At 39.6% G+C, this 13,794-nt stretch overlaps 1 protein-coding gene across 2 annotated transcripts in view; it reads right to left on the reverse strand.

The window, feature by feature from the left end:
• CDH2 (cadherin 2) overlaps positions 1-13,794 on the reverse strand; it is a 233,239-nt gene that overhangs the window by 47,636 nt on the left and 171,809 nt on the right. For both annotated transcript variants that reach the window (XM_019526575.1, XM_019526567.1), the window contains exons 9-15: positions 12,931-13,068; positions 11,841-12,026; positions 9,087-9,343; positions 7,334-7,476; positions 5,522-5,755; positions 4,941-5,174; positions 566-705 (exon numbers count right to left, since the gene is read on the reverse strand). In XM_019526575.1, the coding sequence (XP_019382120.1) occupies positions 566-705; positions 4,941-5,174; positions 5,522-5,755; positions 7,334-7,476; positions 9,087-9,343; positions 11,841-12,026; positions 12,931-13,068 (1,332 nt within the window). The remainder of the gene's footprint in view (positions 1-565; positions 706-4,940; positions 5,175-5,521; positions 5,756-7,333; positions 7,477-9,086; positions 9,344-11,840; positions 12,027-12,930; positions 13,069-13,794) is intronic.

Raw genomic sequence — 13,794 nt, forward strand, 5'->3', positions numbered from 1 at the left:
GTGGTGCAGGCTCCTACCCTGGGGGTTTTTAAGAGGAGGTTAGATGAACATCTTGCTGGGGTCGTTTGACCCCAGTACTATTTCCTGCCATGGCAGGGGGTCGGACTAGATGATCTGCTCAGGTCCCTTCCGACCCTAGAAACTATGAAACTATGGAAGGCATTAACCATTCTCCCTTAGCAGCTCTACACAACAGTATTTTAGAGAGATAGTGGAGAATAACTTTCAAAAATTGAAATGAAAGAGGATTTACATTTTCTTGTAAATGCAATTACCCTCAAGTTGGAATTTGGCCAGGATGCTATGGGAACTTTAATGCCTATAAGTGGTCAAGACACTGGTTTATTATTTCATCCCAAAAGGCTGGAATTTGACATCTCTAAACTGAAGAGACCTCACTAGAAAGCAGTATTCATTTTCAGGTTTCTCAGTATGTGCACTATTTGTTGCAAGAGCAAGAATGCAAGAACACAGCCATGCTATATAAATCAGGAAATGGAAAAGATGGTTTACTACTCTGTCAGGTTTTCACCTACATTTTGGAAGCACCACACATATTTCTCACCTGGTCTTCTTCTCCACCGCCTTCTTCATCGTATTTCAGAATATTGTCCCTTACATCATCTTCTGGATCAATCAAGAGCTGTTTGGCCTGACGTTCCTTATCACGGCGTTTCATCCATACAACGAACATCAAAACGAGAACTAGATGCAAAAAGGGAGGGGAAAAAATTAAGAAACATTACTACTCTCTCCATGGTAGAATAGATTTATAAACAGCTCTAAAAGCAGATAAAATCAGCATCTTGAACATTAAGACAAAGTTATGTTTTGAAGGAGGATTTCATGGAAGAAGTTTAACAGAATTATAAAACACCTCAAATGGGATCCCTTAGATTTTCTTCCATCCCATGTAGCATTTACCCAGAATCTGAGGCACAGATAAGGGCCTGATTTCAAGGTGCCTTTTTCAGGCAGTGCACCCAAAGAAAATGGGAGAAATGCAGCTTTAAATCTAGAGACTGTTCTAACTTGAGGTGTCTCTGAATGTATCTATTGGGTCCATCTGCCAAATCAGGGTAGCAACAGTACTATCATCATTCTTCTCTTTAGCCTGCAAGAACACTCCTTCTCAGGCCAATTAGAGACTAGTTATATGTGATCTAGGAAACTCATTGAACCAGGGGCATTTCCTGGGATTTGTGTAAGCCAACTTCATGGTTTTTTTAGGCAGGTTGTGACAGTATGCAGAGTTGCAATACTCAAATTATATTATCATGCTAAGAAACTATGTCAAAAGAATATGTAAGGTTACCATGTTAAGTGTTCAAAATTTAGGACATTTAAGGGAAGATGGGAAGATTTACTTTCCTAATCTTTAGAAAGGTATTGTGTGGTTTTGTTTTCCGATGCTGAGAAACATTTTTGATATAAAGAAAACTAGCTAACTGCCTGTCAAAAATGAAGACAGGGATAGAAGAGGGGGCCAAGCCAGTGCCGCGCTGCCACCACCTGTGCTGCCATTGCTACCTCCAAGGAGCAGGGCTGGGGGGGTGGGGGGGAGGCCAATGCCCCCTCTCCTCTGTCCCCTCCATCATGGCAGTGCTCCACTGTCCCACTCCACCATCACCCCATGCTGCTGCCACCTCCAAGGAGCAGGGCTGGGGGTGGAGAGTGAGGCCAGGAGTGCTGGCTTTGCCCCACCGCTCCGTCACCTCTGTCATGGCAGCACTCCGTCCCCGCCATCATTCTCCCCAACACCCCCATTCTACGTCCAGCCCTGCATCACCTTCCCCCCACCACTCTGTTCCCTCTGTCCCTGCCATCATTCTTGATAGGCAATTTTCACCATGAGCAGCACTGGCTGTAGCCACACCCCACAAGAGCATTATGGACAGACAGACAGATGGACTAAGCCCTTTATTTATAGTGTGGGTGTTTGTGTACACATACACCCACACTATATATGCACAAACATACACATACACACACACAGAATTGACTGTGTCAGAAATTGGCTTTTTTTGCCTGATGCGGACGATAATGTGGCCAATAAATGCCCTGTGCATGCGCAGCCCGGCAGCTTGGAGAGCTGCATCCATCTGGTAAGTCTGTTGTAGTGGAGGGGGAAGGAAAGAAATGGGGGTGGGGGGCAGATAAAGACCCCTGCGGTGAGGGAGTTGGGCCGGATCTGTGGAGGGTGGGGCTGGACTCAAATGTAAGATGAGGCTTCTCCCCCCCCCCCAATCAATGGGTGGGGGAGCCCCTCATTTTACTCTGACAAAACAGGCAATGGGGGGGGCAGGATTGGCAGGTGCTGCGACTGACTCTGGCCTAAAGCTCAGGTTGAGGCCAGAATCAGACTCCAGAAGTCTCCTCCCCCCCTGCACCTGTCTTCCTCAGATTCTGGTCACCCCTTCCCCCTTACTGTCATGTGCAGCTTAGCTGTGGCTGGCACTCAATTCCCTCCTGGGTATGGAGTACATGGAAGTTCTGTCCCCTACCTGGCCAATCCATCAGCAATGCCGACACTAGTGCATGGCTGACGGGCTGCGTTTCCATGTGCTGTACTCTGGGAAGGAACAGAGCCCAAGCAGAGTCTGACAGTAAGGTGGAGAAGGAGAGGGGAAGAAGCAGACTGGGGAGCAGGGGTAAGAGGCAGAGATTGTAGGGAGTAGGAGGGGAAGAGTAAAGGCTGTGGGAAGCTGGGGTAGGGTAGGAAGGCTGCAAGGGGAAAAAGGGGGTGGGGAGGCAAAGAGCAATGGGGCCACTTGACCCCTTCCCCAACCTAGTCACTGTTTTCCCTGTTGCAGAAGGGGAGGGGGGATAGAGATAGCCACATGAATTTAAGACAACCTTGTGCCAATTAGATCCTATACCTAGAGAATTAGAACACATTTATAAATTTTCCATACACACAGTCAATTATTGTGCGTGTGTGGGGGGGGTCATCTTATATTCAGGGTCAACTAGATTCAAGTAAATAGAGTAGATGAAATGTACATTATGCTTTTTATCTGTAAAATCACCAAGTACTTTCATAAAAGGTGAGGAGACTGAAAAACACAATTTCCCAAGGTCACAAAATAGATGAACTGGGAACACAACCAGGGTTTTCTGATTCCTAATCATGTTTCTTATCTACCAAACCTCACTATCTCCTTGTTTTATTTTTGGACGTTAATAATTCATTGTAGTATGTTCTTTAAGATTGCTTAACAGGTTATTAATTTAAGTTGGTTCTAGCAATCTTAACAGTTGATTCTTTTACCCCCAAAAAAGTTGCTTTGAATTCAGAAATGCTGAAACCACCTCAGATATGCAACGACCTGTACATCAATCATTTATTCAAGAAATGAAGGTCGTAAACCTGTCCCTAAGCTAGATCTGCCACATAAGATGCATATTTCAGAGAAGAAAGATTTAGAGTTTTGCAAGTGATCAGATGATTTATCAGGAATGTCTCCCATAGTAAAACTGAGTCCTAGAATAATGTGTCATTTACTTTTACGTATATAGTGCTATAAGTGGCTGGTATCACACATGCCCTGAGGACTCCCAGGCTTTGCTTATGATCTAGCAGTCTGATCCATGGTACAACAGTCCACCTGAATGGATCAGACTACGCGACTGTGACCTATGCTTAGACAGTTGTTTAATCAAAAGAAAAAGGGATGCACTGAGAAAAAAGGACAGATATGTTTATAGTTTTAAGATTGTATGGGTACTCAAATTTCTTCTTGTTTAAAATCTTGATCTCTATCAAATCATTATGCTATTTTAAGTTGTTAAAAAAAAATCAATGGCAAAAAAGTCAATTCAACAGGTCACAAGTAACTGGATTCTTGGTCTAATGGGTGTTTCAAGCTATAACCCAAAGCCTCTTGATGGAAAGAAATTCCAGTTCATCTGACATTATTTGACAGAAAGTTTAAATGATTTGGTAATTTTGACAGCAATTCATTAAATTACTGGCTAACTTTTTAAAAATGCCTTGTGTATCATCATTAAATGTTGTGTCAGTTCCATGTACAGATGAAGACTTTACCAAGCATGAAAAGTTTATTTTTTTATGACTCCTTTCCATCAGCCTGAATGTTCAAAATTGATGCACAGAATGCTCTTTAACAGGTTAATTTCTTTCTTGCAATCAGAAATCAATTAACCATAGTATGTAGGAGAGTTATACTGTCTAATTTACTACGTGGGACAGACACTTAGTCATGATGTTTAGTCATCTTCCTTATCAAATGTATTGGACAAAAAAAATAAAATATAATTTATGGCTTCAGGTAGCACTGAGAAAAAACACACACCTCTGTTTCTGCATGACTGGCTGCTTGTCAGACCTTGCATAGACAACTGTGAAGTACTACTTCCCCAAATCATGAAACACTCTACTTATTTCTGCTGTGTTTGAGATTATCATATCAGTAACATCTCCGTTGAGATACTGATTCTATGTAAAGTAGGGTAGAAGCAAACCCCAGCTGCATCCTGGAGTAAGACTGGATCACTGACAGCCCTGGCTCCTTCTCTTGCCCATCCACTTTTTGGGTAACCTGGACCCCTACATATGTGCAAAAGGAGCAGAACCTGCACTCCTTTGGGCTCTGTGCAGCATGCATAGGAGCAGCCGCTTCTTATACTCTAATCCTTAAAATTTAAGGCCAGTTGCAGCCTGGCTCACAAACTTCTGATACTGTATTAGTAATTATTTTAGGAAGCCCTAGGAAATCTTAGCACCAAATCTAATAACTTCTCTGGCTAGTGAGCCTTCAGCCCTTCTGGTCCTGATCACAACAGAAAACGAACACTTGGAGGCTCTTACTACACACATTGAAATCTTATACAAAAAAGATTCACGTTCCCTTTTAAGTTACTCTTGTGCAATACTAGAAGAAGTAGAGCACAAGTTTTTAAGAAACATAAGTACTTACTGAGCAAGATGATGATACAAAGCAGAATTGCAATGATGGCACCTGTGCCAAGCCCTGCACCAACAATCCGATCTATATCAGTACAGTCTCCATTTATGTCGCATTGGCAAAATTTCACCTTCAGAACAGAAGTGCTGGATGCATGAGGATTTCCAGAATCTGTGATTATTACTGGGACATCATAGATACCAGCCTCAAGGAATCTGAGCCTTAAAGAAAGTTGGGCATGATCACCTGAATGAGAAAAGAAAGTGTGCATAAAAATATGATGTATTACTGATATGGACTTCAAATAAGAATCAAAAATTTACAGCATTTGAATTCTTTGTTAACCTTTTATTACTGAATGTGCTGCATGTCATACAAGATGAAACTCTTTTATTACTATAAACATTTTTAGTTTCTAAAACCTTTCATTCTCAGGGGAGCCCGTAGTACTGCCATTTGGTAAAATTTTATTGACATTAACTTAAAAATTCAAGCCTCTAGGCAAATAATCCTCAAACAAAATGAAACAACGCACAATGCGCAGAGAGTAGTTTCTTTAAAATGATCAAATTTTTTGATGTAAATTATTTTACCACTGATACGAATAATGGTCCAATTCCTCTTAATACTAGCTGGCGAATCTGGTAGCTCAAAGGCGAATGGCCCTGCATTTGGATCGATGTCAGGGTCTGTTGCTGTGATGTTAATTGCATTGGGTTGTGGTGTTTCACAGGTGGTAGCTTCTTTAGGATTCACTTGGGGTGCATTATCATTAATGTCAAGCAAGTATATCTGAAGTGTGCCAGTCCCACTCATAGGAGGAATTCCTTAAAAGAAAGAAAAAGAATTGAGCCTGCTTCTCATTACACACAGTTACAATATTTCAGACAAACTGGTTCCACCACCACGGGCTAAGGGAATATACAAATCTACTTTGGATCATAATGCCAGAATCCCAATCTCACATTAGGATAGGATCGTGAAAATATTTAAATGCTTAACTCTTCCACTTAACTCTTTCCATGCTCACTTCATAAAAGCAAGTGAGCATGAAATTCACAGATCAGACCCTCAGTTTCCAAATACAGGAACAAAGGAATTGCCAGATTGGTTCTCAGTGGTAGTTTTTCTATACCAGCAAGCTATCTGCAACAGTAGAGATCAGCAGATGTTTCAGAGGAGGTGGACACGTGTATATTTGGGACCCTTTCAAAGGGAAACGAAGCAAAACCACTCCAACTCTAACACTGTTAAGTTGGAACAGTTTTGCTATGTCTGAATCATTCTGAGCTTGTTCACACATAATAATCAGAACATAAACAGCTGAGGCCTTCTTGAAAGGGTTCCAAGTGAACGTGTCCACACCCAGAGAAAGATGCAAATAACAGTGTTGTGGGCCGATGTGGAATAATCCACCCCCCAGAGAAGTCTCTTCCCAACTCTGAACAGGTAGACTCACTTTAGCCAAAAGGCTTTAGAGCCCTTCCAAAAACCCATTATTTTAGTACTAACTATTGTAAATCTGGATACTATTGTTATCTGTACAGGGTATCCAACTGTTTTTTAAATGTTATTAAAATGTTGTCCTTGGAGATAACTTATAGCAGCTGATTTTAACTTGCTTCTTTCCCTTGTTCATATGTTCTGAAGCAAAAACGTAAGTGTCTGACCTACCTTTGCTATCACATAGCATTTTGATGTGTTATGTTTCTGCTTATTCTCCTGTTGCAGGTAAACAATCCAACTTTTTTTTCTGGTCACATGAGCACATTTACATAGTATAAAATATTATACTCTGGGTACTTTTTTTTCCTGAGGTGATGTGACACGTAAATAAAACAGTATTCCAGGTGAGGGTAACCATCAATTAATACACTTATATTTTCATTCTTTTTTCTTCATCCCATTCCTTATGCATCCTAAACATCTCTTTGCTTTTTTGATTTCAACTGTGAGCAGAGATTTTCACTGAGAAATCTACAACTGGGTCCAAATCCCTTCCCTGAGGTGGTACAGTTATATTAGAACTTCAGAAAGGGCATTTTCCCCCTGCTGCATATTATTCTGCATTGATTAAACAGTGAATTTCATCTGCCATCCAGCTGGACATTTACCAAGCTTGAATTAGGCCTCCTGAGGTTCTTCAGATTTCTGTGCAGTTGAGTCACCTAAGTAATGTTGTGTCATCTGCAGAATTTGCTACCTTCCCGCCTGTCAGCTTTCTAGATAGCTAAAAAATACATCAACTTTAGTTTTACCACAGAATCTTGTGGTATCCATTTATTGGTTTTCACTATGACAAAACATTGATAGTTATTCCTTCATTGCTCTTTCTTAGTACAATATTATGCCATTTAAATGTACAAAGGAAAACCTTTTGCAAATATCTACATGTGAACACCCACCATTGTCAGATGCAAGGAAAGTAGCATTATACATGTTGTTTTGCACGTATAGTGACTCTCTGTCCAAAACAGCAGTTGTAGTTATCTGTCCATTAACTGGGTCAATTTTTAGCCAGTTTGCAGGATCTGAAAGTTTGGAGTACCTGCAGAGTTGACCATAAGATTTTTTATTCAGCTTATAACATGCTTTTAAAAATGAAACATAACAATATTTTGTAAATAGTTTAATTCTGAAGATCCCTGTGTTTGGTACCATTTTTATACTTTAAAAGATTCAGTTTATTAAGTTATATCCAAAAATCTAGGTATGCAGGTACTGTTTTAATGTTGATACTGTTTTTCAAAAGCTTCACCGTTTAATTTGTCATATACCTCAATTCTATGAAAGTTGTACATCACTGACTGAGAAGTGAATATACGTTCCATAGATTACTATGATACATTTTTCCTTAAGTTATATCTGACTTATTACTACAGGGGTACAGAGGTTGTAACTCTCTTATGACTGAAATATTTCAAGATATTCCCATAGTTTGCTTCCAGCACAAAGGCTGTTTCTATAGTCTCTTAATTTCTATGTGTATACATGCAGAGAGGGAGTACAGACCAACTATTCTATTGATTCTATTATTCTACCTATTTTACCTATTCAGCGCCACCTGATGTCAAATGACTGCTATTTTATGGAGCCTAGCGCATTGTCAACTTACTGTACTATACTTCTCTGATCCTGGTTTGTAAGAACAGTATCCCTTCAAAACTATCTTTCGTTACAAAAAGCACCTTGCTATTGTATCAATAATTAGTCTAAAACTTCAAACCATCTTTGCTAATGTGATTTAAAAAAAAAAAAAATATCATTAAAGCCCTAAAAAACCCACAGCAACTCTCAGCCAAAAGCAGGATTTGAGCAATAACTAATACATAAAAATAAAAGTAAAAAAACCCCCTCATTTTGCAAGGAAAGCATGAATGAAATGGGTTTTTGGCTACAAGTTTTGGAAATGGTGATAATAAATCTTGTTCTAAGGCAGGGCAGACATACAGCTGGGCCACCACTACTAGGATATATCATATATTCAGCAAGTTTTAGGAATTTAAATATAACCTTAAGCAACCAAACTGTATTCTCTGTGACTTTCCATACTCTTGAATATTATGCATACACTTATATTATCTTGATGACCTGGACCCAATAAACAAGATGATGCTACAACCCTCTGTATGGATTTGTATGGGGTATATGACTTCCTGGCTAGATGTCTTCCAGCATAATTCCAGACTGGAGGAGTGGCAGAGGCTGGCTTAGTGGTATGCTGTGGCAAATTGAATAATTCCTTATGCATGGCTGTTTAAATCTCTAGCCTCCTGAAAACAAAGGCAGCATTTCTGCTTTGTTTCAAGTCTTCACATCACGCATGGGAGGAATTGGGGGCTGGAGGATTTGCTCCAGGTTTTCACATTACCACTATGGAATACGACAATCCTCTTCCTTGGGTCTCAAGCATATTTTAACAACCCTTGCAGCAGCAGGATACTGGCTGCCACTGAGCCCTTGCTTTACCTGTGGCAGGGTGCTACGCCTTGTAGTGCAAAGGACTGACTGTATAGTTTTAGTAATATGTTAAAGCAAGGATATGCTTGTTCATATAAGGATGATCCTGCCTCAGCCAGGGGGTTGGACTTAGAGACCTTCAGAGGTCCCTTCCAGCCCTACTTCTCTCTGACGACAGCAATATAGTTTACACTATACCTTAAAGTAGTTTGCTGCATGTAGCGATCTGGGTCCTGAGCTGTGAAGCTTGTTAACAGGTTACCAGCAAGTAGCCCTTCCTCTTGACGTATAAGCTTAGGATTTGGCACAAAATATGGACTCTCATTTACATCAATTACTGTGATGGATACAGTTGCTGTTGACTGAGGAGGATGCTGAATTCCTTTGGCCAAAGGCACTTGATTTTCCGCAGCTACAGTTAGTACAAACATCCTATTTGTCTCAAAGTCTATGGGCTGGCAAAAGGGAAAGGGAGAAAGGTTTGTAGTTACTCACAGCTGTGACAGGGATACAAACAACATTTCAAATATATTTTTCATATTTTATTTATAATACTTATATTGAGACACAAAAACAGTGCCTAAACAAAATTTAAATCCCTCTGGGTCCATGTACATATGCCTCTTAAGTGGGCTTAGCCTAAAATCACCATTTTTAAGCCACATTGAGGAAATGTGTCTACATGTGTGTGCCCTTCATGAGCCTTAAAAATGGCAATTTAAGGTTATGTGAGCCTAAATTTGATACTCGCATAAAGCAGGTATCAGACTTGGGTGCAAACAGCTAAGTCACATTAGTGCACGTGTAAATGTGCTAATAGGCATTAATAAAGTATGCGTCAGTGGACAGGCACCATGTTAATGTGCATTAGCATGTCTGTACATGCGCTAATGCAACTTAGCTATTCGCATTTAAATCTAATATGCCTTAATTTGTATTACTGCATCCATGTGCAGATGCGCTCCTAAATAGCCTTAACACACCTTAAACAAATGCACATGAATTATGTACGTGTATGCGTGACCTTTAATACCACAATATGTATACAGCTTGCTTTTTTTTTTAGTTTAGAAAAAATATCCTTAAAGGCCTTTAGGGATTTTAGAATTTTTAAATTTCTGCAGTGGCTCTTTTGGCACAAAATATAACTAGGAACTTCCCACAGCTAAGAAGTTTTGAGGGCCATTGATGGCACAGGTGACCCTGACAAGGAGGCTGAGTGACTATTTTCATCTTTACGAGTGCATTCCTTTTCCAGTGGCTGGTTATCCTCAAACCCAATACAAGCTTAAACCTTCTCTGGTTTTCCTAAAAAATATATTTTTATTTGCCTAGATTTACTTTTTTTTACTCTATTCTGTACATTTAAAGTACAGAAAGCAATTTAAAGTAATCTGAAATATCTGAAACAAGTTTCACACTTGGAATTTTAATTGCTTCTTATTACACTGGTTTGGTTTTATTTCAGCCTCTTTCTATTTTTTTTTTTGTTAGCTCTTCCAGAAAATAGGTTTGTAAGTGTTCACAGAGCTAGAGTAGTCTAAATACAAAGCACATAGGCCAAAAACAGGCAGTCATTTCAGTTGTAGAAAATTCTGGGAAATTTCTGCTGCTGGAAATCTTTCCAGGAGAGGGAGCACTACAGGCATTCAGCCAGCAGTTGCCCCCTCTCCCCTGCTCTCGGCACCTTCATTAGACTAGGGTAATCCTAGTGTGGGGAAGGCGTGGTAAACAGTGGCTGTTCTACTCCTCCTGCTCCCTAGGAGGAGTGGAAAAGTAGGCAAAGGCTCCCCACATCTTCCCACACTGGAATTGGGGAAAGTAGCGATCTCTACTTTGCTCCCACTCTCCAACAGTCCCTGGGTGCACTCAAGTGGTATGGAAGCATAAAGACATTCTTTCCTGTGGGAGAAACCTGACAAACACAAGTACGCTTGCAGGAGAGCAGAGATACTCCCAATAGAAATGTAACACCTGTAACAACCACAGTCAAATGTTTTGTTGGCAGAATCATCTATAACAACCTGTACCTTTGAAGAGGTTAAATTATACATGGAAATGCATGCTGTGTAAACTAAACAGCTGTATAAAGATACAGATTTCTTTTTCAAAAAGTGCTGAAATGATTTTTAAAAAGTCGTATCTCAAGCTGAAATGTTAACATTTTCAGCCAAAGTGCCAGATTTCATAACACATTACCTTCTTAAGCAGATGGCCCAGAATAGATAAACTAAGACTTGGAATCCTTATGAGACAGACAAGAAAAGAGACTATTCCTTGACAGATTTAAATCATAATACTGATTTTTTTTATCATTGCTTAAAAACAAATCACCCCTTAATCCAGGAGTACCTTGGCCAGTAAAAAGGATGAAGAGGTTATTCCATGAAAGGTGTTTAAATTAGGTTTTTAGAAACAACATTCTTTAAAAGCCTTTTGAAGAGTAGCCTCCTACCACTGTAACCACTTTTCTTCCTCTCCAATATTGCCTTGACTGTTTATTTTGTGTTAACTACTTAATGGGAACATACTGGAATAATAACAGTAGGTGATAAGTGTCCTGACTAATGGAGGTCAGATGTGGACCAAAAGGTAGCAAGCAGTTTTATTTACCACTGCAACAAATAGTAGGTAATATCAGCTTCGACTACAATACCTTAAACAAATGGCTGCAACTGATTATATTTTTGGCAATAGTGTATAATGTCATTTAAAAATCATCTAACTAAATTTTAAATAGTGATAGTTAAGAATGCAGAGACAGTAAAGTACAGAAACATTCCAGAAGACAAATGGGCTTAACTCTTAGAAGGAAGACGTGTACATTTATTTTAATTTCAAGTATCGCCATGACCTCAGGATTTAACGGAAGGGACATATTTATGTGCATATTCTCACTTATTTATGCCCTTCCATTTAATCTGGATCTTCTTAATTCAAACAATCACTTACCTTCACTACAGTTACCAGCCCATCATTACTATTTGGATCAGTGAGGATAGTAAATCGTCCTGTAGGATCTCCACCAGTCATTCGGTACACTGCATTCCAGGCAGGGGTGTGTGGTTGGTCTTTATCGGTAACAGTTAGATTAGCTACTATTACATCCACTCTGTTTTCAGGTACTTCACCGTAGAACTACAACAAGAGGAGCTCCCTTTTAACACTGGTGTAGAGGAGCAATGTGCAATAATCATGATCACACAGGTGGGTATTCATCCCAGTCTTGTGAGACATCATGAGGCAAATCTCATCTAGTGTATTGTCAGGCAACAAATCTTTAAAAACCTATTTGAATAGGAAACTGAGGTACAAGAAATCATCTACAGACTAGATTGTGTTAAGCATGGTTTAAACAGGGGCTAAGGATTCTTATCTCATTAACTGGCTTGGCTTTTGACTCCTTTGTTCCTGTGGGTTTATTGCCTGCATGCTTGCCTTTCCCAACACTGCCTCCTCTCCCTTCTGCTTTTGTATTCAAATTTCTCTCCTCTTAGACACAGCTTTGTGCATATCATTTCACAGCATCTGATAAAGTGAGCTTTGGCCCACAGAAACTTATACTATATATGTATATCTACTTTGGTTAGTTTATAAGGTGGAAATCTACCCAGACTTCTACTCCGACAATTTCTACCAGCTCTGGATCCTACACTGAATATTCCTACTGTCTAGCTTTATTCAATTTGACCAAAATAATCTCCAATATGCTCCTAGGGAAAGAAACCCCCACCCCACCCCACCCCCAAACAAGCACTTTAATAAAGGAGAGTACAACCTAGCTGTCTACCACTATCAAGTGATAACATAATCTAGCAAACTAAAAACCTGATACAGATTTGGTACTTTAACTATAAACCTTTGATTTGTACTAAGTGTAGTATATTCTAAGACATAATTTACGCCCTTTGTTAGACCTAAGCAGCCCAGCAGGAAACTGAATAAAGTAAAAATATTTTCAATTCATAAGTACAATAAGAAAAATTCTTCAGTAATAGCCATAAGCATTCAATTCCTTTAATAACGCCTATACTGTACTTACAGTCATAGCAGTGAACTCTGGAGGATTATCATTGACATCTGTCACAGTTATGACAGCAGTTGCAGTATTTGAAAGACCATATGTTGGGTTTCCTTCCATGTCTGTAGCTTGAATTATTAAAGTGTACTGCTGTACTTTCTAAAACATAAAATGAAGCCAACGTAAGTTATAGACAAAACTGACATTCTAACAGGACAGAAGGTGTTCCCTAAATTGTGTTTTACTAGGCATGGAACCCATCATACTCTTCCTTCTAGTTACATTACTTATGACCGAATCAGAGTTTACATCACCAGAAGTCCAGCACCAGCTTGCATCCAAATATATTTAAACTGCTCGCATTTTTAATTCTGATTAGGGAGGCCTGTATGCGTGGTCTGAATACCGAAAGAACTTTATAAAGTTGCATTTATTTCTCCAGATTTAAAATTTGAAATAAATATATGTTTTGTTTAACAAATGGGAAAAAATTGTGGTTGACCATGAATTAGTTAAATCCTGAAGTGCTTAGGAGATCTGAGCCAACGCATGCTGTTGGCCAAATGACCACAACTGCCAAAGCTCTGCTGTAGTGAAGTCTAAGCATAACAGTTTAGCTGCAATGTCTTGATATCACTATGGAAACTGGAGCCATCAAAGCTAACAAAGTAACTCATAAAGACACTGGAGGAAAAAAATTCCAAACCTGATTATTTCCATAAAAGTTAAACATTCCAAAGATGATACCCCTTTCCCTCCCCTAACTTTGCCAATGTCAGTTGCTTTGAACGTTGTTAAAAACAACCCAAAGACCCGAGAATCTTTATTCTTAAGTCATTGCTGGAATTATGCCAGGACTTCCTGAGCCTCAGCCTTATAGCTATG

This window comes from Gavialis gangeticus, unplaced genomic scaffold, assembly GCF_001723915.1.
Source record: "Gavialis gangeticus isolate Ggan-Ray unplaced genomic scaffold, GavGan_comp1, whole genome shotgun sequence".
Taxonomy (NCBI): domain Eukaryota; kingdom Metazoa; phylum Chordata; order Crocodylia; family Gavialidae; genus Gavialis; species Gavialis gangeticus.